General features: G+C 41.4%; 1 protein-coding gene across 1 annotated transcript; it reads left to right on the top strand.

The window, feature by feature from the left end:
* Nucleotides 1–8,223: 8,223 nt before the first annotated feature.
* On the top strand, nt 8,224–25,483 carry LOC148121819 (zinc finger protein 441-like). Its single transcript, XM_087907203.1, has 4 exons — nt 8,224–8,230; nt 19,859–19,985; nt 20,214–20,271; nt 21,633–25,483. The coding sequence occupies exons 1-4, from the start codon at nt 8,228–8,230 to the stop codon at nt 22,726–22,728; spliced, it is 1,284 nt and encodes a 427-aa protein (XP_087763329.1). The 5' UTR covers nt 8,224–8,227; the 3' UTR covers nt 22,729–25,483.
* Nucleotides 25,484–27,418: the final 1,935 nt, after the last annotated feature.

Here is a 27,418-nt window from a genome sequence, read left to right as displayed (position 1 = left end):
TTTCCCAAAGTGGGGATATGAGTAATATCCATGTGCCAAATATGATTTGACAATTGTACTCAGGAAGTTACAGCATAAGACAGAAGAGGCATGATGAGAACTTTCACACAAGAAGCACGTTCCTTAATTATCAAGCGTGCCTGCTCTTTAGTTGGCGAAAAATGTGCAGTCACAAGTGTAAACATGTTCATATGTTTGAATATTTTTATATTTATATGAATATAAACATACTCATGAGCCTCACTATCACGCAGGCACAGAGGTCCTTTCCTAGTGGTGAGTACTGAAATAGATCGCCTAGACTGTAGTTACTGCACTGTTCACTTCCAGTTAATTTGTCTAGAACCAAGGCCTAAAGGCTTACTGAGAACTGGGACAGTTGATTTCCACTGGAATCCAGATTTACATTAGTCATGTAGAACTGAGCTTCCCAGTCAGAGAGTTGGGATCCACAATAGGCTTTCACTGTCTGAGTTTAAACTTGACTGCCTTTTTCCATAGAGAAAATGCAATTTCCTTCAGAAGAAGGGTTGTTAATCATTTTGTATGAATCTGGAATGATTGGGGGGAAATGTGAACATGTGGCCACAATAGTTTGGAGACGGAGGATAAAATCCGATGGCTGTGTCATGTCAAATGTCTGTAAAGCAGAGGAAGCCACTCTGGATATCAAGTATTCCGTTCTTTAGAGCTACGGTATTAGACATCATCACTAAATGGTTTTTTAAAAAAATCTAAAAGCTTAATACACTCAGAATGATAACTATTTATTTGTAATGTATAGTTTCTTGTAAACATTTATACCACTAGCTGATTATTATTTGATGAATTTTAAAGTCTGCTTGAGAGAGAGAGAGAGAGAGAGAGAGAGAGAGAGAGAAAGAGATGTCATGACATCTTCCTAGCCCATACTTCTATCATGCTTACAATTCTCCTCAAATTACCACGTGTCCATCACTTATGCGAGAGAAAGGAATTCCAGACCTTCCAGACCCAAACAGGAAGCTTTATCTGCATATATTTCTCGTCTCTGTCCTGGGTATTACACCCATGTAATCCATTCCATCAATAAGGAAGACTAAACATTTTAAGATCGTGTCATGTCAACAGATTTAGAGAAAATAAGATGCAAGAAGTAACTGGAAGGAAACTAAGATTGAGAAGGAACAGATATAACCCTTTTGCATTGGATTATATATTAATGTTGATGAAGAACGTTCTCCAGTCTACACCCTCAGTTTGCAAGAGGAATGGAGAATGAAACAAGTCTGTACAGCTATACCTTATTATACTCAAGCTACCATTTTTGATCTATAAAATTTAAACATCTGGATTTTGATCACTTTTAAAATAGTCTAACAATATTGTGGGAGGTTATGCCATTGCTAAGTGTTTCAGTTTGGTTACTGTTACTGTTATGAATGACAAGGCCAAAAACAACACAAGTGAAGGCACACGCCTTTAAGCCCAGCACTCGGGAGGCAGAGGCAGGCAGATCCCTGTGAGTTCAAGGCCAGTCTGGTCTACAAGAGCTAGTTCCAGGACAGGCACCAAAAACTGCGAAGAAACCCTGTCTCGAAAAAAAAAAAAAAAGAACAGCACATAAAATCCTGTACCAGTGTGAAGCATTTGAGACCAGCAATGGGTTTTTTTTTAACATTAACCAACAATAAAATAATTTGTAACCAGCCTCTTGAATGATGACAGATACTTATAATACTTATAACCTATAGAATCTGAAAGAGTTCTTCACAGGCGGAGCCAAGCCTTGGTCAGCTTTGACCAAAGGTTTGAGGCGCGCAGCTCCCAGGGCAGGCAGAGGGAACTCATCCATCAGCATGGGAGGGGGCAGGATGGTACACAGCACTGAGGGAAAAAGATTGTTAACCTCTTTAGGTCATAGAGCTTACCCTCAGATTTTTTTGTTTAGTGTTTGAAATTCTATTGGGGTACATCCACCTTCTACAACTGTGTCTGGCAGCCTCAATACCTTGTAACAGCAAAGCTGAACGGCCCAGCCATCCATACAAGCAAGCATGCTGCCCCGCAGCCATGTGCTTGGGGCCGAGATTGACTTTTTTTTGTGAAATATACCCCTATGCTTATGGACCTATCTCTAAAGTCTTGTAAGTGGTCACAATATCAAAGTCAAAGAAGTCATTACTTGAGTAGTCAGTGTCAGTCTAAGTCAGGACAAAAGCACAACACACGTTACACAGACGTACAGGACAAAGGTGCCAAACAAACTAAAGACTTCAAGCTGCTTCGCGGGTGTGACCCGCCCACTTTCAAAACGAGACTGCTGTCCCTGAAGTCTCTACAGAACTGACCATGCTATTCACGTGTCATACCACAGAACTGAGAAACGCCACCCGCGTATCTCACCAGAGAACTGAACACGCTACTTGCATGTAAGACAAAACAGAGACCGAAGATACACAAAGGCTAACAAAACTTAGAAAGACAAAACCATGGATTCAGAGTCAACTTCACAGTCTGTCCCAATCGTCAAAGTCACAAGACAAAACAAAAGGCACACAAGACACACAAACAAATGTCCATCTCCACCAAGACAGACAAAACCATTCCAGAAATACAAACGGCTGAGAGGACATAGTTCCTCCAATCCAGGAGAACTTCCGTATCCTGACAAACACCCAGACAGGAATCTCCCAGGCGTCCCTGGGTCCCTTCTCACCTCCGGGACATCTCCCAGGGCAGTCGGTGATCTAGCATGTCTGCTGATCACTCCCTCCGTCTCCTCCCGAGACGTGAGCAACTGCAAAACCGAAAATACAGAACCTGAACCTGAATTCAACCGGCACAGAAACATAAAGGCACGACTATAAACCCGAATGTACAGAAACTGAACCTGAGTTCAGCTGGCAAAAATCACAAAGACACAGACACGGACATGACTGTAAACCCAAAAGTATAGAACCTGAACCTGAATTCAGCCAGCACACAAAGACACAGACATACAGACAATGTCTCACCCCCAAGTGGGTCTTCAGAGACGAGGGTGGTCATCAATCCCGGGACAAGCCCCCAAATGAAAGACCCCCTTGTGGGGAGACTCTCACTCAAGTCTCGGGATACACGACCCCCCCCCCCCCAGTAACTCACGGGAGATCATCCTTGCTGCAATCACACGAGGTTTAATGACAGGAACCAGTGCACTGGAGCTGAGACTCATAACCCACTCAGGGGAAGAGTTCGAACCCGAATAGCTGGGAGAAGGGGTTTTTAAGGGAAGAAACCACAGCCCAGTAATCCAAATGGGTAGGGAGGGCATCATAAAAAATTCCAAAAATACCAATAATAATCACAAGGGGGCAACTCTCTGTTTTTTAAGATTATTCTCAAGATTACAATCTAACTTTATCTTCAGCTAGTTCCTGAAATTGAACTGGCTAATCCTAGATTTCTGATTGTTCCCTCCCTGCTTAGATTTTTTTGGCTCTATTTTTTCCTGTTGGGGGATCTGGATTTATCCAGGTCTTCCAAAACGATGGGTGTTTCAGGTGAGTTTCATGTCAAATTAACACAGCTAGCTCTTTGGGAAGAGGTTTTCTCAAGTGAGAAAATGTTACCATGAGATTTTCCTGGAGGCAACTCTATAGTGAATTTTTTTTCTTTAGTTCATTTTTCAAGAAAGGATCTCACCCTAGGTATTTCTGGCCGGTCTGGAACTTGCTCTATATAACACACTGATCTTTAAAACCTAGAGAATAACACCTCCCACTGCCAACTCTAACACTGGATTAACGGCACTACCATAACGTATTGCACAATATTTGCTTAACCATGTAAAGATGTGTTGCGGGACTTCCGGGCAGGGAGAGTAAGTAGAAGGAGGAATTTAGGCTTGAAAGAAGAAAGAAAAGAGACACCAGGGAGATTCCAGAAGCCATCCAGTCAAACACAAAGGACACAGGAAAGTAGAACTTACAGAATGAAAGAAAGGTAAAAAGCACCGAGGTAAAACACTGATGAAAAGTTAAATTAAGTTAAAAGAGTACATGGGACAAACCTAAGCTAAGTCTGAGCATTTATAATTAATAATAAGTTTCCATGTCTTTATTTGGGAACTGGCTAGTAGCTCAAAGAAAATTCCAACTACAATAGCCAGTGATCATTGTTTTGATTAAGGATTGATGCAGGTGGGCCCAGTTCATTAGGAACACTGCGGATGGTCCTCCATGGCATAAAATAACAGACTGAGCTACCTATTGAGAACAAGCCGCTAATTAACTCTTCCATGTCTTCTGCTTCCACTCCTAACTCCAGTGTCATGCCTTCACTTACTGCTCTGACTTCTTTCAATGGTGATAGAGTGTTATGTGAAAGTGGAAAACACCTTTATTGTCCAAATTGACTGTGGTCATGGTGTTTTATCACAGCAATAAGAACCCTTATGAAGACAAGGGCATGTCTAGTATACTATCAGAAGACAAAATAAACTTCAAGACAAGAAAAACACCCATACTCATGAAAGAAAATAACTCTTAACGTGGGTGTGAGTGACATTATAACTCTGAGGAATATTTTAGGATTAAGAGAATTATTCCATGGCCCTGGAAGCAATAGTGGGCCTAATGAGATCCCAAGGATAAATCACTGGGTGTGTCTGCATCATCACTACTGAATAACCATTTCAGGGCTCTTTATTAGCATCTTGGTGTCATCCTGGTGCTTGGAGTATTTTCTCTATCGAACAGAGGTTTTCTTCATGACCTTAGGTGTGAAAAACCTCTTCTGAAGTTCAAGGGTTGCTTTTCATAACTCTGAGTCCTAAGTGGAGTACTGCCATGTACGTCTATTATATCCATCCATTGAGTAATTGTATTTCCTTGTTGGTGTGTGAAGGAGACCCCACACAGTGGGGGCTTCCTCCCAGACCCTGAATTAGACACAAATTGTAATGTGACAGCCGGCTTGTTGGGGTTTCTGTCCCACCCGGTACCCCACAACCAACAAGTCCCAAAGAAAATCACAGAGTCTACATTAGGTTATAAACTGATTGGCTCATTAGGTCAGGCTTCTTATTAGCCCTTGTAACTTATATTAATCCATTATTATTATCTATGTTAGCCACATGGCTCAGTACCTTGCTCAGCGTGGCAGCTCACATGTTACTTCTTCGGTGATCTGGGCAGGAATGGAGGAATGAGCTTCCTCTTTCCTAGCCTTCTCCTGTTCTCATTGCCCTGCCTCTACTTCCTGTCTGGTTGACCCACCTATACTTCCTGCCTGGCCAATCAGTGTTTCATTAAAATACATGATTGACAAAATACAGATAATTCTCCTGCACCACTTCCCCTTCATTTTTTTTAAAAAAAGGAAAATATCCATAGTCCATTTGATGGGAATGTGGGCATAGTATTCCAGGCTACTTCCTGCTTATTGGGGGCACTGATAATCTTATGGGGACCTAAAGAAAATTTAGAGTTATAATCAAGTCCTTACTGGAGTATCCTGTGAGTCTCGATCATCTCAGGCAGCAGTCTTGAATCTGTTCTGGATGTAGAGCTCAGACATCTGGGCCATCTGTTCTTAACGGGGATTTCTCAGGTGGTCTTCTTTGATCAAACTGGATTTTCCTTAACTCAGAATGAATCCACAGACTCTCACTTTCTGTGGAAACAAAAGCAAAATCTCTTCTCCAAAGTAACATACCTTTTGACTTCAGGTATTTTCAAAATACCTATCTTGGGTTAGTTCAGCAGCATTTATAAACAAAAGTCTTTTAGCAACTGTTGCTCCATCCTCAGCATTCAAACAATTCAAAGAGAGCATAATAGCATACAGCATTAAGATTCTCTGTGTATTTTCCATATTTATGTGGCTTTATTTTAACCTCTATTTCTTTTATTTTTACTTTTACTTTTTGAAACAGGTTCTCTGTATATCTTTGTCCTGGAATAACTCTGTAGACCAGGCTGTCCTTGAACTCACAGAGATCCATCTGTCTCTGTCTCCCCAGTGCTGGGATTAAAGGTGTGTGCTACCACACCTTGAACTCAGAGATCTGTCTGTCTCTGCCTCTCAGGCATTGGGATTAAAGGTGTGTACCACCACACCCTACTTCTCTTTTTCTTTTTTATTTTTAATGACTTTAACCTTTACCCTGCATATATTTTTAACACACTGTAAACCATTTAGAGGTTTTCTTCCTCTTTGAATCTCTCTTTACTGTATATCTTTCTTTTTCTGACCACATGAGCCTTTAATTTACTAAGCAATATGGAGAGCCGTGGCTTGGACAGCTAGATCCAGTCCATTCCTTAGCTTTCCAACCTCATGGCAGAGGGTTGCAAGAGCCATTTTATTGCCACAACTCTGTGGCGGTTCAAGGTCCTTGCCAGCAAGTAAGCTGCATCATTCTTCTCACAGACCACACTCAAGTTGGACTGCCTGCCTGAAAGAGTCAGAGTTTGCCCTGGCAGGACGGCCCAGAAAGCTGGCATTTTAAAACGGCACAGCTTTTTCCCTGCTATGGCTGAAAACCAAAAAGCATGCGTTCAGCTTTTCATCAACACCATTTAAGTGTCTTGAGGCAGGACCTCTTAAAAGAGCTGCAAGGTTTTGCAGCTAAAGCTGAGTCAGGAAGCCTCTCTTAGATGAGAGGGCTTGCTTGCCTCTAGCAAGCAGAGCAGACCCGAGAAATTGCTGCCACCAAGAAGCCATGCTTTATTCTTTTCCAAGCTTTCTCAGACTTTCTGTAGATGCAGTTATCCACGTGGGCGCCATCTGTAGTGAAGAGGCGAGCAGGCCTGCTTTTCGTCAACACACAAATTGCATTCACTGAGATATTCTTTATTAAGTGGGGAAGAAAAGTCAAAGTGGCTCCCTTCTGACTCAGACAGAAAACAGCCCAAATGACCTTGCAGGTATAATTTTTAACAGAAGAAAAATGGAGATCTGTGTTCAAATGGGTTAGGATTCAGTGGTAAAGGTGATAGAGGAGGAGAGGGAAGGGGAAGGGGACAAAGGAAAGGGGAAGCTGTATTTGTCCCAGAGGGACAAAGGACTCCTCTGGATACAGGGGAGACAGAAGCAGCACATAGACAAATGGCAGTAAAGGGAGAAACCCCATGTTAGGGTGAGGTGTTTAATTTTAATTGGCAAGGTCATTAGATGAACCAAGGGGAGCTTCTGATCACTGGACTTCAATATTTTAATAACTGGACGTTGGTAGTCAGCCTCGGGAGAAGGAAGTGGCCAAATAAGGGAATAGATCTTGGTGTCTAGCTTTATGCATGTAATCTGTTGTTAGCAAGGCAGAGAAAGTGGGGAGAAGGGCAAGGCCTGCCAGAGCCACATGTTCGAGTGGGCTTGTGTCCCTTTAGTGTGTTTTAATTATATTGGCAGAAATGGATGCATTGAAACTTGTACCCAAGTGTGAGAAAGTCATGAGATTTTACCTCATCCCTTATCTTCGAGGTTTCTTATCAAGCCCTACGTGTGTTTCCTATGTTTGAACCTACTTGGGGCCGGCTTCTCTCCTTTAGTCGTCTATCCCCAAGGGGCAAAAGATAGTAATGGACTGAGCTAACTTAAGGGCACTATCTTTATGGAAAGGGCAGGTGGTAAAATGTGCGAGGCAGTGAGTGAGTACATCCCAAATCCCAGAGTATGTTGTCTTACAATGCAGTGAAATCCTGGAAAGGAACCGGTTCATTCCACAGGGAACGGATAATATGTTAGAGCTTTTGTTTTAAAATTTGTTGTTGTTGTTGTTTATTTTTGCTTCCTTTCTTGTTTTGGTTTTCCGAGACAGCTTTTCTCTGGTACTATGGTCTGTCCGGAAACTAGTTCTCTGGACCAGGCTAACCTCCATTTAGATCCCAATTAGAAGAGCCGGCCACCATGCTAGGCTTCTTTGTTTCGTTTTGGGTCAGGGTCTCACCATGTAGCCCTGAAAGGCTTTGAATTCACAGAAGTTCGCCTTCTTCTAGAGAGCGGGCAGTCAGGACTCACAGCTGAGCTTTCCTAAAATGTTTTGATACTTTTCGCAGGCTGAGTACAGTTCGCCAATCAGGGACCATTTTACTTGAAGACGCCGAACTGTCCAATCAGGGTCGCGGATGGTTGCAGCGCGCGTGCCGTAAGCCTTTTTAACGCTTGTTACCGGGGATTTGTGTGAGTACCTGTTTTGGGCGACTGTGCGTTCTGTAACTGAGGACCTCTTTGGGAGGACACCTAGACACATCAGAAGCACACAATGGTGAGTATGCGTTGGGCTCCTGGAATCCTGGGGGGCGGATGTGGGACTTTAGCTGCTTTGTAGTTATGTGACGCCAGCACGTGGGGTTTCCTTTGGCGCTGTGCAGTCCAGTGGAAGGTGGAGTCTGGCTCAGCAATGCCTGTGCCCACCTGTGCTTGAAGTGTGCACCCCACAGGCGTCCTTGAGCCCCGAGTGCCCCACTTTTGTGTCCTGTGAAGCCGCTTCATCACAATCCCAGCACTCTTGGGTGAGTCCTTGCCGTGAACCTGTGCTACACGGATTTTGCAGCGCTGGCGGGTTGTTGATCCAGCTTGTTGATTATCCAGGTTGTGCTGCGTGGGGAATTTGGGTGGTCTGTGGAGTTTTCGGTTTGCGCTGGTTTAGATTTTTTTTTTTTTTGTCATTATTACCTTGGATTTCATTTCACTCTTCTTCCCTCCCCCATCTGGTCTGACTCGGAATTGTTTCCCTTACCTCTTTGTGTGAGAGAAATTTCCCACAGAGCTGTCTCAGCTCCTTAACACCTCAGATATGGTTTTGCGTTTTCACTTTTGTTTTGTTGGGTTTTGTTTGTTGTTTGCTTGGTTGGTTTTACTTTAGTTTTACAAAATGACACTATTCAAGAAGTCTTTTCTTCTTCCCCTGACTGCAGTTGCCTAAAGAGAGAAATTTCAATTTGTTTCGCATTTTATTTGTTTGTAGCGGTTTATTATTCCATTTATTGAGAACATTTCTATTCCCATATGATATATCCTGATTATAGTTTCCCCTCTCCTATCCTTCCAGTTCTTTTCCCCTTCCCCTCCCCTCTATGTCCACTCCCTTTCTGTCTCTCATTAGAAAAGAACAGGGTTCTAAGAGATAGCAGCCAAACATGACGATATATATTATCTGCAAATAGAGATACTTTGACCTCTTCCTTTCCAATTTGTAGCCCCTTGATCTCCTTCAGGTGTCTTACCGCTCTAGCTAGCAATTAAAGTACTATATTGAGTACTTTATCTATTATTATTATTAATTAAACTACTATATTGAGTACTCATATCTATTGAGTAGATATGGGGACAGTGCACAACCTTTTCTTGTTCCTGATTTTAGTGAAATTTCTTTACATCTCTTTACATTTAATTTGATATTGGCTATTGACTTGCTGTAAAATGCCTTTATTATGATTATATATGTCCCTTGTGTTAAGTTGGGAACGTCGGTCCCAGTCCCTCGCATCTATCCCAGCCCCCAGGCCTGGTCTGGACTTCAAATCCCAGCAGGCCAGGTCCTGACCACTCCCCAGGGTACTTAAGTGATCCCCAAAAAAGAACACTTGGTCTCCCTTTCTTCCTCCTGGGGGTCGCGTTCCCGCGGCTTCCCGGTTTCCCACTCGGGGCTACCCGAGAGCGCAGATCTCCCATTAAACTTGCATATTTCTTAATTTGGCTTGTTTTGATTTGGCTTGATTGGGAATTTTTGCGTCGTCAGAGAGCTAATATTAGGAAATATTCCTAACACCTTGTATCATTAGACTCTCTTGGACTTTTTCCATGAAGGGGTGTTGGTTTTCATCAAAGTGACATCTAATGAGATGATCATGTATTTTGTTTTGTTTCCATTGTTTATATGGGGGAATACATTTGTTTTAGGTATTGAATCATCTGTGTATCTCTGGGATAAAACCTGCTTAATCATGGTGGATGATCTTTTTGATGTGTTCTCAGGTTTATATTTTACTGAGTATTTTTGCATTCATGTGTAAGTGAAATTGGTCTGTAATTCTCTTTGTTGGATCTATATGTGGTTTGAGTATCCGCGCAACAGTGGCATAATAAAATTAAGTGGGCAATATTCCTTCCATTTCTCTTTTGTGGAATAATATGAGGAGCATTGACATTAACTCTTCTTTGAATGTCTGGTAGAATTCTGCACTGAAACATTTTTTGGTTCTGGATTTTTGTGTGGCGGGGGGAGAGGTGTTGAGAAACTTTTAATGACTCCTTTCTCATGAGGGATTATATTTAAATTGTCTGTCTGATCTTGGTTTAACTTTGGTAAGTCGTACCTGTTGAGAAAATTATCTGCATCTTAGATGTTTGCCTTCGGAGGAGAGGAGGGGGTAGTGAAGGAATTCAGTTAGTTTACCCTTCTCCTGGCCTGCTCAGCTGCTGTGTTCCCAGGGACTGACTGCTGGTGTTGGAGCCAGGAAAATGGGATGAGTTGGTGGCAGGAATGTGGGAGGAGAACGTCTCTGTGATCTGTTGGGGAGAGAGGAAAGGGAGACCACAGCAGGCTTTCTGTTACAGAGCTGGATGTGAGACTCTGGACTGGATCTCAGGAGCAGAAGGGGAGGTGTGGGTCACCTTCATCCATTGCCGTGGGAGGAGTGGCATGCAGTGATCAATTTTGAGATGAAAGTTGGAATTTTGCAAAGTTTTCCAAACTTTGCCGAAAATGAAAAAGGGCAGCGAGTATGGTAAAGAGCTTCATAGAATTAAAATTAAATTTCATTGCGGCTCCTGGTTTTACTATGTCCTGTTTGGAACGGAAGAGATTGGAAGTGCGCTTTCTGTAAGGAGTCATTTTCAAGATTACATTTCTGGGGGGAACGTACTAACATTTCAGCTACTTCCTTAGCTTTCAGATAACTGGGTCTTGTAGGTAATGTAATTTCTAAGCAATTGAAAAGCTTTGAAATGTTCATCGGAGAGAATGACAAGCAAGCTACTTACCTGCTAGAGACATTGTTTTGTTAAAAGTTGACTTGAGTGTGCTGTGCATTTATAATACATGTATTACACTTGTGTGTATGGTCACTATGATTTTCATTTTATCGTTGATTTTTATTTAGTAGTTAATATATTATTATTTCTTTCTTTTTGTTTTGTTTTGCTTTTGGCAACAGGGTTTCTCAGTGCAGCCCGGAAACTAGCTGTGTTGACCAGACTAGCTTTAGACTTGGAGATCTCCCTGGCCTGCCTCCTGCGTTCTGGGGTTAAAGGCTTGCTCCACCTCTTGTGTGCCAGCAGGCTTGCCTGGCTGTCACTGTATAGCCGAGGAGAATTCTGAACCTTGATACAGTAAACTCCTCCTCTCTTCCCTTCCCCACACTTAGTTTTTCTTTTCAGTCATACCATGTTCACCACATCACATGCCCACTACCATTCCCGTCCCAATCCCACCTACCCACAGATCCCATGGAGCCTGTCTTCTCCATGCTCTGTGTAGACAGACACTCAGTCCAGTTTGAAATCATACAGGAAGAGGTTAAAGATAGAACCCATATATGAGATAAAGAGACAGCATTTAACTCTGTGCCTTGCGGTTACCAGGCAGAGGATAGTTACATTTCCAGTTCCATCCGTCATTTTGGTTTGGCCATTACAGAGATGTATTCCAGCGTGCGCGTGTGTGATATGACTGTTATCTGGACATGAGCTGATGGACATCCAGACTGATATTTCTCTAGCCGTTGGGACTAGAGCAGCGTTGACCATGAGTGCGAGTATCTGTGGTAGGGTATGGATTGTTGTCATTATACAAGGAGAGCGAGTATCTGTGGTAGGGTATGGGTTGTTGTCATTATACGAGGAGAGCGAGTATCTGTGGTAGGGTATGGGTTGTTGTCATTATACGAGGAGAGCGAGTATCTGTGGTAGGGTATGGGTTGTTGTCATTATACGAGGAGAGCGAGTATCTGTGGTAGGGTATGGGTTGTTGTCATTATACGAGGAGAGATGTATGCTGGATGAAATGGTATTTCTGACTAGCGCCATAGTGAAAATATCACTATGGGAAATTCTTCTGGCCCTCACTCTTTCAATGCTTTTACCTTTACCTGCTCCCAGTCAGTAATATTAAAGCCCCCTGCGTGTAGAAACCCGGGACTAAACTCTCTCAAAAACTTAGGCAGCAAACTGCCTTCCACAAAAGAAAACTGTCTTTTTTTCAGTAGTTTTTCATTTTTGTGCTTTAATCTGGCCCATTTGGAATTAATTTTCACGAAGGAGAGAATAAAGTCTGTGTCTGGACTCCGTTTATCTTCCAATGTCCCATTATTCAAGGGCCATTTTGTAAAGAGTTTTCTTCCTCCATTGTGTGGTCCTTACTGTTGTCAACGACTAGTTGACTATAATGAAGTGAATAATTTTCTGGGGATTCTATCCTGTGCCCTTGATTTATTGATCTATTTATCTGTGTATTTGTTTTATTATTTTTTAGAAATGGAAATAGAAGTAGTTTATCATGAAAGGGAAGTACTTCTGAGAGCAGGCATGGGCCTATGAACTGAGATAAAGGCCCCAAAGGTCTTTTCTAGTTATTGATTTGGCCACTGTGACTGTCCTAATCACCATAGCTCTCTAAGCCTTGAAACAAGGTAATGTCGGTCCTCCAACTTCACTCTTCACACTTTAGGATTGTGTTGGTAACTAATCTGGGTCCTTTGTCTCTCCATGTAAACATCTTTTAAAATTTAATTTAACTTATTTATTTTACATCCCGACCCCAGTTTCCTCTCCCTCCTCTCCTCCCCTTCCCTTCCCTTACCTCCCATCTGCCCTCTCACTTCAATCCACTCCCCCTCTGTTTCTGTTCAGAGAGGGCAGATCTCCCATGGATATCAACAAAGCAAGGCATATTAAGTTGTGGTAAGACAAAACATCTCCCCTTGTTTTAAGGCTGCTCAAGGCAACCCAGTATAAGGAATGGGATCTCAAAGGCCAGCCTAAGCATTGGGGACAGCCCCTGCTCCCATTAGGAGTCCCACAAGTAGCCCAAACTACACAATTGTCAGTCCCATCCAACTTCCCTGGTTGTTGGTTCAGACTCAGTGAGTTCCTATGAGCCAAGTTAATCTGTGGGTTTTCTTGTGATGTTCTTGACCCCTCTGGTTCATATGACCTTCCCCTCTCTTTTCAACAGGATTCCCTTCTATTTCTTCTTCCCAGGGAGATCTATGAGTCCCCTCTTTGTCCCTCCTTCTTACCTACCCTCTCTGGGGCTGTGTATTGTAGCCTGGTTATCCTTTACTTTCCACCTAATATCCACTTATTTTTTTCCCTTTTTTGAATTATTTATTTATTTATTTATTAAAAATTTCCACCTCCTCCCCGCCTCCCTTTTTCCTCCCCCTACCCACATCCCCCTCCCTCTCCTAAGAGCACTCAGGGTTCCCTGCCCCGTGGGAAGTCGTAGGTCCTCCCCCCTCCATCCAGGTATATAAAAGTGAGCATCCAAACAAACCAGGCTCCCACAAAGTCAGTCCATGCAGTAGAATCAAAACCCAATGCCATTGTCCTTGGCTTCTCAGACAGCCTTCATTGCCAGCCACATTCAGAGGGTTCAGTTTGATCACTTGCTCAATCACTCCCAGTCCAGCTGACCTTGGTGAGCTCCCATTAGATCAGTCCCACCATCTCAGGGGTGGACGCACCCCTCGTGGTCCTGACTTCCTTGCTCATGTTCTCCCTCCTTCTGCTCCTCATTTGGACTTTGGGAGCTCAGTCCAGTGCTCCAATGTGGGTCTCTGCCTCTATCTCCATCCATCGCCAGAATATCACCATTATTCTATGGTGATATGCAAGATATTCATCAGTGTGGCTATGGGACAAGGTCAGTCCAGGCACCCTCTCCTCTGCTGCCCAAGGAACAATCTGGGGACCTCTCCTTGGACCTGGGAGCCCCTCTAGAGTCAAGTCTCATGTAAACCCTAAAATGGCTCCCTTAATTTAGATATTTACTTCCCTGCTCCCATATCCACCCTTCCTCCATCCCACCTATCCCATTCGCCCAAGCTCTCCTGAATCCTCCCCTTCTCCCTTCTCTCTACCCATCTACCCTTACATCCACCCCTCACCCCCGTGCACCCAACTTTTGCCTGGAAATCTTGTCTACTTCCAATATCCAGGAGGATAACTATATGATTTTCTTTGGGTTCACCTTCTTATTTATCTTCTCTACGAATTAAGGCTCAATGTCCTTTAATTATGGCTAGAATCCACTTATGAGTGAGTACATACCTTATTCCTCTTTTTGTGTCTGGGTTACCTCACTCAGTAAAGTGTTTTCTATTTCCATCCATTTGCATGCAAAATTCAAGAAGTCATTGTTTTTTTACCGCTGAGTAAAACTCTAATGTGTATATGTTCCACACCTTCTTTAACCATTCTTTTATTGAGGGGTACCTAGGTTTTTTTCAGGTTCTGGCTATTACAAATAGTGCTGCTATGGACATAGTTGAACAAATGCTTTTGTAGTATGATAGGGCATTTCTTAGGTATATTCCCTTCCCAAGAGTGGAATTGCTGGGTCCTGAGGTAGGTTGACTCCCAGTTTCCCAAGAAATTGCCACACTGATTTCTAAAGTGGCTGCATAAGTTTGCATTCCCACCAACAATGGATGAGTGTTCCCCTTACTCCACATCCTCTCCAGCATAGGCTATCATTGGTGTTTTTGATTTTAGCTATTCTGACAGGTGTAAGATGGTATCTCAAAGTTGTTTGATTTACATTTCTCTGATCGCTAAGGAGGTTGAGCATGACTTTAAGTGTCTTTTGACCATTTGAACTTCTTCTGTTGAGAATTTTCTGTTCAGTCCAGTACCCCATTTTTTAATTGGATTAATTAGCATTTTAAAGTCTAGTTTTTTTAGTTCTTTGTATATTTTGGAGATCAGACCTTTGTCTGATGAGGGGTTGGTGAAGATCTTCTCCCAATCAGTAGGTTGCCTTTTTGTCTTAATGACAGTGTCCTTTGTTTTACAGAAGCTTCTCAGTTTCGGGAGGTCCCATTTATTCTTTGATTCTCTTATTGTCTGTGCTACTGGGGTTCTACCTAGGAAGTGGTCTCCTGTGCCCATGTGTTGTAGACTACTTCCCACTTTCTCTTCTATCATGTTCAATGTGGTCAGATTAATATTGAGGTCTTTAATCCAATTGGACCTGAGTTTTGTGCATGGTGATAGATATGGATCTATTTTCATTTCTCTACAGGTTGACATCCAGTTATGCCAGCACCATTTGTTAAAGATGCTTTCTTTCTTCCATTGTATAATTTTAGCTCCTTTGTCGAAAATCAGATGTTCATAGATTTGTGGATTAATATCTGGGTCTTCAATTCGATTCCATTGGTCAACATCTCTGTTTCTGTTCCAATACCAAGCAGTTTTCATTACTGTAGCTCTGTAATAGAGTTTGAAGCCACAGATGATAATGCCTCCGGAAGTACTTTTATTGAATAGGATTGTTTTGGCTATTCTGTGTTTTTTGTTTTGCCATATAAAGTTGATTATTGTTCTCTCAAGGTCTGTGAAGAATTTTGTTGGGATTTTGATGGGGATTGCATTGAATCTATAGATTGCTTTTGGTAGAGTTGTCATTTTTACTATGTTGATCCTCCCAATCCAAGAGCATGGGAGATTTTTCCATTTTCTGGTATCCTTTTCAATTTTAAGGTTTCTTCAAAATCTTAAAGTTCTTGTCAAATAGATCTTTCACTTCCTTGGTTAGAGTTACCCCCAAAATACCTTATGCTATTTGTGGCTATCATGAAAGGTGATGTTTCTCTGATTTCCCTCTCTGTATCATTGTTCTTTGTGTATAGGAGGGCAACTGATTTTTTGGAGTTAATCTTGTATCCTACCACAGTACTAAAGGTGTTGATCAGCTGTAGGAGTTCTCTGGTAGAGTTTTTGGGGTCGCTTATGTACACTATCATATCATCTGCAAATAATGCAAGTTTGACTTCTTCCTTTCCAATTCAAATCCCCTTGATCTCTTTATGCTGTCTTATTACTATTGCTAGAACTTCAAGCACTATATTGAAGATGTATGGAGAGAGTGGACAGCCTTGTCTTGTTCCTGATTTTAATGGGATGGCTTTGAGTTTCTCTCCATTTAATTTAATGTTAGCTGTCGGCTTGCTGTATATTGCTTTTATTATGTTTAGGAATGAACCTTGTATCCCTAGTCTCTCGAAGACCTTTATCATAAAGGGGTGTTGAATTTTGTCAAATGCTTTTTCAGCATCTAATGAAATGAACATATGGTTTTTTTCTTTCAGTTTATTTATATGATGGATTACATTGATAGATTTGGGTATGTTGAACCAGCCCTGCATCTCTGGGATGAAGCCTACTTGATCATAATGTATAATTTTTTGGATGTGTTCTTGGATTCTGTTTGCCGGTATTTTATTGAGAATTTTTGCATCGATGTTCATGAGTGAGATTGGTCTGTAATTCTCTTTCTTGGGTAAGTCTTTGTGTGGTTTTGGTATCAGGGTAGCTACAGCTTCATAGGAGGAGTTTGCCAATGACTCTTCTGTTTCTATTATTTGAAACACTTTAAGGAGTATAGGTATTAGCTCTTCTTGGAAGTTCTGATAGAATTCTGCATTGAAACCATCTGGTCCAGGGCTTTTTTTGGTAGGGAGGTTTCTGATGACAGCTTCTATTTCCTCGCGACTTACAGGTCTGTTTAAACTCTTGTGATATCTTATTTTAATACCGGTGCCTTCCTTGCCTTGCTTCTCTAAAAGCACTATCAATTGGCCCTTTAATCGGCCATCAGTACTGAAAAAGAATTACTTGCACCCATCACCAATACACCCCCACCACTTCATTTCTTACCTGCTGGCCAGCCTTCCGAGGGCGACCTCTCAGGCAGGGATCCCTACTTCCCGATCTTGCTGATCGGCTTCCGACTGTAGTTGCTGATGATGCCAGCGGGGCCTCCAATTGTAACACCCAATTTTGTGTTACCCTCTCGGTACACTTCGTGCGGCACTGTACCGGACGCTAGTCGGGCAAGGGCCTGGAGATTGAAAGAACACTCAAGAGACCTGGGTCATTCGAAAGGAGATCAGCCAAAAGCCGTTTATTCAACTTTGGGGAAATCCTATTACACCTAGCTGCTGCACAAGGATTTCCGCCCAGGCAGGTGGGAATTTACCATACCAAAGATGAAACAATGCCCTACAGCTAATCACCAGGTGAGGCAGAGGGAGCACAGGAACAAACACAATGTTTTAGCTGGCTGACCAGAAACTGTCCCCAAGATGCACCCAAGGAGCAGGGGCAGACCCGGGCCCTACATGCCACCACTGCCTGATCTGTATGACTGACCAGTGTGACTCTTTTACTCGCTGATCTTCAGGTAAGCTTTATTTATTAAAACACAACTGATATACCACTCTAACCCAGGATGGAGGCTGGAGAGATGGCTTGGCAGTTAAGAGCACTGAAGTCTCTTCCAGAGGACCCAGGTACAATTCCCAGCAGCCACCTGGCAGCTCACTCCAGTTCTAGGGTGTCTCCCACACTTACACAAACATCCTTGCAGACAAAACACCAATACACATGAAGTAAAAATAAATTCTAGAACCCAGGACTCTCAGCTTAAAAGATGGCACCATCCACAATGGGCTGGGCCATCTCCCATTGATCCCTAATTAAGAAAATGCCTTACAGCTGGATCTTATAGAGCTCTTTTTCTCAATAGAGGCTCATTCTCTGGTGACTCTAGCTTCTGTCAAGTTGAGGTAAAAGCAACCTGTACAATTTCTCATCTGTTCCTGGAGGAAAAACATATCAGAAATGGTCCGTCCTCAGCCAACCTTTATTGTAGAACATGGTTGGTGATTTTGGTTGATGATTCTTAGTGACAAAACTGATTAGTTTAGACGTTGCAGCAATAGATATCACAACGAAAAAGGTCTAGAAAGTGAGAAGGAAATTTTTAGTAATGAGAGAATTGATTTACTTCCCTCTATATACCCATTTGCCAGGAACTAAGTTAATTGGTTGCTGAGTTCTGGGCAGGGTCCAGTTCATTCTAAGCAAAGGCATACTATAAGAATCAATCTACAGTGAAAGATGCTAACAGCCTGCATGAGTGGGGGTGCTCACGGATATCAATGGCTAGTTGGGAGACTGAAAGAAAGAGGAATTGGTTGCTGAAGGACACAGCATACACAGAAGGTTTAGTGTTTTGACTGACAAGATGTCATTTGGTAAACCTTGCTAACATACATGGCATTTCCCAGAGTCATCTGATTTTAAACATATGCAAGCCCAGTTGTTTAGAAGAAAAAATATTGTAACAACAGAAAAAGAAAGATTATTCTTGAACATTCCTTTTGAGACTACAGGTTACCTTACTGCACATGTACCTCAGACTACTTCAGTGCAGGTCAGCCTATTTCCCGTATGCCCCATATGATTCCCAAAAGGTATTTGAGTACAATAAGGAGTTACCAAGCCATTGCTAAAGGGACTGCTTGTTGCTATTTTTAAAGCAGATATCAGTACAGCCCATTAAAGATGTTTGTTCAAAGGATACCCACACAATGCTAGGTTCATTGTTCAGAGAGGACGTTGTGCAAACCCATGCCAAGTAGACTCCCAGTCCCTGTGTTTGCTCTGTGCTTGCCTGCTTTGCTGTTGGTCAGTGGTTAGTGCTAATCTTGTCATCTGTTGCATCAGCTTTGCTTGTTCAGAAGTTTAGTTTGTTCACCCTCATTTCTTCTACTAAAGTATTTGACAGTTTTTACATTCACGTTCATTTCAAGTGCTCATTTCAAGTAGGACAGAATGCAGCTATGTTCTTAATCCTAATTGCACAAAGAATAGCCCTTACTGAAATTCCTGGCTCTTTGTCTCCTCTCAACCTTCCTGGTCCGTGCCATTTCTATCAACCTTTTTTTCTTAGATTTTGAATTCAGTGTGTTCTAGATTTTTCCTTCTCTAAAGAAAATTTTCTTGCCAATTCCTCCACATTCCTTCCAAAACAAGTTCTAAATGCCCACAGAGATCCTGCTTAGGTTTATTGACAACAATGGTCCCACTTTTCAAAAAATGTATTTGTTATTTTAGGCTTTTTCATCTGTCTATCAGAAATGACTCGGAAAAAAAGTGACTTGAGGCAGAATGAGTTTATTTTTTCTCACAGTTTAAGGATATAGTCTGTAAAATGCAGGACTCTGAAGCAGCTGATCAAATCACACACTATCAGAACTAGAGTGGAGTATAGTTGCCTGTGTCTCAGCTCCCTCCTTCCACTAATATAAACCCTTTATATTTCACAAAATGCTGCATCTCGAATAGGTAGGTGTGTTGTTTTAAGTGTGAATAGCCCTCATAGGCTCATATGTTTGAAAGCTTCATCCCCAGTTAGTAGAAGTAGCTGGACAGAATTGGGAGATGTGGCAATGATGTGGGAGGGGGTGTCATTAGTAGTGGTCTCTGAGGTTTCAAAAGCCCATTCCAGGCACTGTGTCTGTCTCTTTGCCTGCTGCCTTTCCTCAGGAGTAAAACATTCAACTACTGTTCCCGCTCCATGCTTGCCTTGATTCTTCCGTGACAATCATTGACTGTGAGAGCAAGCCCTGATCAGTTGCTTCCTTTTATAGTAGCTGCCTTGATCATGAGCTCTCATCTCAGCAGCAGAATAGTAACTGAGACTGTGCATCTGCCTTTCTTACAACAGGAACTCAAGAGAGTATCCTATGGATGTTTTGGGTTAACCTTTATCTACATAATCACTTATAGAGCTGTCTTCAGTAATTTCTGCCCTAGATGATTTTGTATGTCATCAACCTGGCTGTTAAAACTAACCATCCTAATATGTGCACTGTTATAGGAACCAGTGGCCTTTGTGGATATAGCTGTGATCTTCACTGTAGAAGAGTGGACGATGTTGGATGATAGGCAAAAGAAACTCTACAGAGATGTGATGAAGGAAACATTTTTGAACCTGCTCTCCATAGGTAAAAATAAATGAATAAATAAAAAATAAATATCAGCATACTGCCATTGCTTATTCAGTCAGCAGTCAGAGAGAAACTGTATCCTGATTATGTGTGTGGTGTTGTGGTTTCAATTCCTGAAGGGAACATGTGCAGAACTTAATGACTGTATCCATGTCATAAGAACTAGATTCTATTTGTTTTTAAGCATTGAATTTGTCATAATGGACTCTTTGGATTTACTTCTAGAGGAAACACTAGAAGAAAGTATTGAAGAGGACCACAGAGATCTCAACAGAAATCTGGGGTAATTTTTATTCGATAGAAAGCAATTTATAGCCGGGTGGTGGTGGCACACATGTATAATCCCAGCACTCGGAAGGCAGAGGCAGGCAAATCTCTGAGCTTGAGTCTAGTCTGGTCTACAGAGTGAGTTCCAGGATGACCAAGGCTATACAGAGAAACCCTAGCTACAAAAACAAACAAACAAACAAAGCAATTTACATCAAATATTTGGGAATGGTAGGACAACTGAGAACCTACCAAATGATCTAAATATATCTAATTGCAAATTGATTTTACACCAATTTCTCTAACAGAATATTGAACTGTGTCATTCAGTATTTGAGTTTTTTATCTGTGTAATTGAGTAATATCACCAACGTGTCATGTAATATTAAGCTCTGAAAGAGCCCAGTCGTCTAGACATTCTCACAACCCTTATAAAAACCACATGGTCACCTCTGTCTCAGCATTACCCCATGAATCTGGTAAGCAACTTCTGTTTTATGATGCTTTCAGTTCCTATGTTAAACACCGTAACCAAAGTCATCTTTGGGGAAATGGGGCATATTTTGGCTTACACTTCCATGTTATAGTCCAGCAAGGGAAGGCAGGACAAGGGCTTAAAACAGGCAGGAACCTAGAGGCTGGAACCGAACTGGAGACCGTGGAGCAAGGCTGCTTACTGGCTTGTTCTTCATGGATTACTAACATAATTTTTCTCACAGCTCCTGTACTCCTGCCCAGTAGCATATTACCTAACATGGCCTCATTAATCAGGAATTTAAAAATGCTCCCACAGACTTGCTTACAAGCCAATCTGATCTAGCCATGTTCTCAGTTCTAGTTCAGGTTGAACTGATAACAAACTAGCCAACACAGGCTAAGTATTTCAAATGTCTAAATGTCATAGTGTTAGAGGACTGTGTGATTATTATGATTATTATGTCTGCTAACACCAGAACATTTGCTTTCATGGTCACTCTTTTTATGTTTGTTACTTATTTTATGTGTATGTATATGTGTGCTTGTATTCACCACCTGTGCAGAACCATTTGTGGAGACCAGAAAAGGGCATCAGATCCTTCAGATCAACAGGAACAGGAACTTATGTGCCCTCCACATGATTGCTGGTGGAGGGTCTGCTAGAAGAGCCAGAATTATTCTTTACATCTGACCCTATGATACAGCTCCTTCATAATTCTTAAATAAAATCAACACTCTAGTTCTTTACACATGCCAGGGTCTTTACATGTGGTTCATATTGTCCTTAACATTAGAGACATTCTGCTGTTGCCTCAGGGATAGTATAGTTGTAGTGAACACCATAAGCCAGCCTCAAACATTTTTTTTCTACAGTAATGCTGTTCTCATTGTTTTTTGCAGAACTCAAATGGTTGAGAAAGACTGTGGATATCAGAGTGATACTGAGTGTAATGAAAACCAGGAATCTACTCCAAAGAATATGGTTAATAAAGACATGCCTCCTGCAAAAACAGTATATGAAAGCAGGTTACATGAAAGGAACATCATTGGTCATTCATCCTTACAAGGTTATCAAAGAGACCAAAGTAGAAGCAATGAATTTCAGTGTAAGGAAGCTGTGGTGAAGTCTTTTAAACCAACAAAACATTGGGAAGATATCAGTCAGGTACTTGAAACATCTACTAGAGACAAATCTTATAAAAACCTTCAGGTACTTGAAACATCTCCTAGAGACAAATCTTATCAAAACCAACAATGTAATGAAGCCTGTAGGAGTCTTCCTTCTGATCAGCCTCAGGAGAGAACTCACACTGGAGATAAACTCAGTGAGAACATCTTAAAGAGATGTACACATGGCCAGAAAGATCACAGAATCCATAAAAGAGTGAAACCCTTTGTGTGTAATTTCTGTGAAGACGCTTTCATTGATTCCAGTGACCTCGTCAACCATGAAAAAAGTCATCTTGGAGAGAGAAGTTACATTTGTAAGCAATGTGGGAAAACATTTAAGTATGTGAAGTATTTTAAGAAACATAAAGTAACTGACAGAGAACTAAAGCCTGATGCATGTAAGCACTGTGGAAAAACTTTCACCATTCCCAGTCTACATAACTGCCACTTACAAATTCATAATGTAAATAAGCCTTTTTATGCCTGTAAACATTGTGGAAAGGCTTTCAACAGATCCAAGCACTGTAAAATTCATGAAAGAACTCACACCGGAGAGAAGATTTATGCATGTAAACATTGTAGGAAAGTCTTCAGCACTTCTTATTATCGTAACATTCATGAAAGGATTCATACTGGAGAGAAGCCTTACTCGTGTAAACATTGTGGAAAAGCCTTTACCCGCTCCATTTATCTTAAAAGACATGAAAGCGTTCACACTGGAGATAAGCCTTATGCATGTAAGCATTGCGGGAAAAGCTTCTCCAGCTCGTATTATCGTAACGTTCATGAAAGAATCCACTCTGAAAAGAAGCTTTATGCATGTTAGCATTGTGGGAAAGCCTTCACTAGTTCTCATCAAAAGAGACATGAAAGATTCACACTGAAAAGCTTTATTTATGTAATCATTGTTGAAAGGCCTTGAGTAGTTCTACATACCATACCATTCATGAAAGAATTCATACTGGTGGGCTGGAGAGATGGCTCAGAGGTTAAGAGCACTACCTGCTCTTCCAGAGGTCCTGAGTTCAATTCCCAGCAACCACATGGTGGCTCACAACCATCTGTAATGGGGTCTGGTGCCCTCTTCTGGCCTGCAGACATACACACAGACAGAATATTGTGTCCATAATAAATAAATAAATATTTAAGAAAAAAAAAAGAATTCATACTGGTGAGAAACCTTGTGTATGTATTCTTGTAGGAAAACCTTTGCCATTTTTAATTCCTGTCATAATCATGAAAGAATTCACATGTAAGCATTATGGAAAAACCTTTGCCCGATCCAGTTATCCTAACATTCATGAAAGGAGTCACAGTGGAGAGAAACCTTATGCATGTAAGCATCGTTGAAAAAAACTTTCGCTTCCAGTGGCATGACAGTCGTAAAAGGCATCCCACTAGGCAGTAGGCTAATGGATGTAAGCATTGTGGGAAAGCTGTCATAAGTTCCACTTGCCACGAGAGTCGTAAAACACTGGAAAGAGACCTTATGCATGTAAGCACTGTGGCAAAACCTTCCCCAGTTCCAGTTGGTGTAACGCTCATGAAAGATGAGGAGATGCCATACATCTGTAATCATGTGGAAAAGCCTTTAGCAGTCATAGTTCGATTATATCCATAAAAGAATTTCATAGTGATGGAAAACTTTTAAATGGACGTGAAAAATTAATTCATAGTGTTCAGAAACATCTTCCATATAGCCAGAGTATGCCTGTATTTTTGTTTCACATCGCTATATAAACCCGTATGATCTCACAGTGAAAAGAGGTGCAGTGGGTAACACTTCTGCCAGAGTAAATATGTGATGCTGCATTTGGTTTGCTCGCCTCCGTTGTGAGGATTGAAAGAAAACTGGTTGGGTCATGAGGTGCATCAGCTAAGAGTAGTTCTCATACAAAACCTGATTATCTCAGTTACCTCCCTGGGTCTTACACTGTAAATAAAAACCCAAATCTTGAAAGTTGTATTCTGACAATCACATGCATACTTCCCAAAAAATACATACACAGAGACATACAAGTGAGTAATGAAGAAAATGTTCAAAGCAGAGGAAACAGAAACTAATAGATACATTTTTTAGATGTAGAAACATTGTGAGAGAACAAAGTGTAATTCTTTTTTGTTGTTTGCTCTGTTTTGATTTTTGAGACAGGTTTTTTATGGTGTGTGTGTGTGTGTGTGTGTGTGTGTGTGTGTGTGTAACAGCTCTAGCTGTACTGGAACTAGCTCTATAGGCCAGGCTGGCCTCAAACTCAGAGATTCGCCTGCTTCTGCCTCCCAAGTGCAGGGATTAAAGACATGTGCCACCACCACCCAGAAAAAGTGTAATACTTAACTCATGATATGTGACTCTATATAGAATAAAAATCACTTACAAGATGTGGAATAATGTCTGTCTTGCCCCCTATGGCTAGGACAGTACCTTTGAATACAACTATACTAGTGTCCTGAGTGCGAATGGGCCCAAAGGCTTGTAAGTTTGAATACTTGGTTTCTAAATGGTGGAACTAACTGAGAATGGGTAGAAGTATGACTTGTTGGAGAACATCTGTCACTCTCAGGAAGTTTTAAGGTGACTCAAAAGATAGTGACACTCCCAGTGTATTCTCTCTGCTTCCTTATTATAGGATAGCGTGGCCATTCTTTGCTCTGCCACCACAGATACTCACACTCTGTAACTGCAAGCCAAATGTAACACTTGCTTTTTAAACTTCTTTTAGCAGTTGTGATCCATCCATCACAGCTATAGAAAACACAACCTGCTTTGGACCTTAAGAAGATCCATCCAAATCCAACCAGGAGAATTTTCATTGCAAAACTGTAAAAACAACAAAACAAAACAAAAAAAAACTAGGTGTCATTTTGAATATGATAAGAAAAAACTGAAACTTTTTCATGTATTTGAATCTCATGTAGGATATAATACTTCTGGAAGTTACTCCAGAATATTTTAGAAATGAACAATTTGAGGAAAGTATAGTCAAATTCTGAGCATTTTTGTTATTGTCCCATTCTTTCATGGGAGTTTTGCTTTCATTGTATTTTTACTAGGAAGGCAATATGTGGTTTCTTTGTTTAGTCCAGGTTATCTTTTCACATCTGAGGATTTAGAGCAAGAAACCACAAATGAAACAGGAGAGATTTATCTTTCTAAGTATGGGCTAATGTACTTGTTTTCTAGTTGATTCTATGTGTCAAACTGTTCTGATTTACAATTTCTTTATAGCTGAATGGTGTTCCGTTGGTAATTAGAGAAGAGGCTGGAGAGGGGACTAACTGGATGTGAGGGCTGTGAGGAGAAAAATGTGAAGACTGGAGGCAGACATTTCTAGTCGGGCACAGGATGGGAAAGGTGAATACAGGAAAGAGAAGAACAAATACTAGTGGTATTTGATAATGTTTTAAGAGTTGTTATTTTGCACATACCTAAAGTTATATACAATACATAATATTGTGACTGAGATTATGTATCCACACATGGATATACAAACACATGTGTATATTAAATGACGTTATATCATTTAACTTTGTAGTGCCTCCTCCCAAGAATCCTGCACTAATAAAAACACCAGTACCAAGCATGAGAAATCTCCGTTTGATTTGTTCAGGATAGTCTATGTGATTCCCAAAGTAATTTAGGGGCTTTCTCTTTCCTTTGGTCATCTCTGCAAGCTTGAAAGCAAGTCAGTTTTGCTGTACAATTAGGATGCAGGACTTCAAAGGATTGAGCTGGACCTAGCGACAAAACCACCTTCCTTTAATCTAACTGGCATGGTAATAGATAAAGTATAAGTTGCCAAGTAAGAGAAGCAGTCTATAGCCCTCCCCACCAGTGACTTCTATTGTGGTTTGAATGAGAATGGCCCCCATATATTTGAATGACTGGTTTCCGCTTGGTGGAATTGTTGGGAAGATTAGAAGATGTGGCTGGGGCGGCTTTGAGGTTCCAGTGCTCATGTTCTTCTACAGTAGCTCTTTCTCTCTGCTTCCAACTTTCAAGTCATGATGTGAGGTAAGGGCTTAGCTACTGCTCAGAACTGCTTGCCTGCCTGGTGCCAGACTGCCTGCCTTGATAATCATGGGCTCTAATCTCTGGAAGCATGAGTGCCAAGAAATGTTTTCTTTCCTTTCTTCCATGAATGTGTGTAGTTTTTCAAGCCAGTTTTTCTGTGTAACAGTCCTGGCTCTCCTGGAACTCACTTTGTAGACCAAGTTGACCTCAAACTTACTGGGATCTGTCTGCCTCTGCCTCCCAAGTGCTAGGATTAAAGGTGTGCAGCACCCCATCCAGCAAATCTTTTCTTTCATAAGTTTTGGGTATGATGTCTCTTCATAGCAAAGGAAAGTAAGAACCATATGGACCCCAACAGTGATCAGCCTGGCAAGATACCAGAGTTAGAATAGTGTCACCCGTATCTTGGTGGTGGTAACCAGTTACTATATAATTGAAGACTTTCTCAACAGGACAAAAATCATTCCTGGTACTAGAAATCTAATCTGGACTAGCAAGGCCATGGATTTTAGAAAACCTTTATCTGGGGCTGGAGAGATGGCTCAAAGGTTAAGAGCACTGATTGCCCTTCCAGAGGTCCTGAGTTCAATTCCCAGCAATCATGTGGGGGCTCACAACCATCTGTAATGAGATCTGCTACCCTCTTCTGGCCAGCAGACATAGATGCAGAACACCGTATACATAATAAATAAATCCTTAAAAGAAAAAAAAAACACCTGTGTCTGCCAATTTGCTAGGCCAGCAAAATCCCTGAGTTTTAAAACATACTCAAACAAGTATAGTCCTTTTTAAAAACTCTTTAGAGCAAACAGTTCCTTTAAACCTTACTGTTCATAATGCAGAGATCAGCTGATAGCCGAGCCCCCAGACCTACTTGATAAAACTACAATGCAACTCCTGCCCCTGAGGTTCAGAGAACATCTTAAAAGGGGTGACAAGATTTTAGGAATCAGATTAGAAGGATTTCTTGAGTGAGGTGGTCTCTTAGAAATGACAGAGAAGTTACACCTATAATACCTCAACATTTTGTACCCAACAAGAACAATAACAACAACAGACAGGGAAGTAGGAGATCTCATGGGATTCCACCCTTAAAAAAAAAAAACTATAAACAACTAGTGAGACAGAACTATCTCCCAGGTGTGGGCCCTGTATTGGTTATCCAATACAGGGTGACCAAACCTAAAACCATAGATACCCAAACAAGAACAGTATCAGGAGGTTGTAATCATAAAGACAAACGTCATCAATTCCACAAATTATTGTGAGAATATATGAAAGATTGGAGGGAGAAAAGGGAAGGGGAATTGTGGTTGTTATTTAACTAGACTTTTTTTTAACTAATTTTTTTTAAAAAAAAATAGGTTGGAATGTTGACTCAACAGGAATGTTTACCGTTTTTTGCAGAGGACTCGGGTTCAGTTGTAGACACTCGTGGTAGTACACAACTGTCTGTGAGTCCAGATCCAAGGCATTCAATGCCTCCTCTCAAGTCTGTAGGTCC

Source organism: Myodes glareolus, chromosome 6, assembly GCF_982192425.1.
Source record: "Myodes glareolus chromosome 6, mMyoGla1.1, whole genome shotgun sequence".
NCBI lineage: Eukaryota > Metazoa > Chordata > Mammalia > Rodentia > Cricetidae > Myodes > Myodes glareolus.
This window is presented reverse-complemented; position numbering and strand designations above follow the sequence as displayed.

Excerpts from the sequence above, each read along its gene's own strand:
- LOC148121819 (XM_087907203.1), top strand. Across the intron at positions 19,986-20,213 it reads TTTGAACCTGCTCTCCATAG|AGGAAACACTAGAAGAAAGT; the intron begins GTAAAAATAAAT and ends ATTTACTTCTAG. Across the intron at positions 20,272-21,632 it reads GATCTCAACAGAAATCTGGG|AACTCAAATGGTTGAGAAAG; the intron begins GTAATTTTTATT and ends TGTTTTTTGCAG.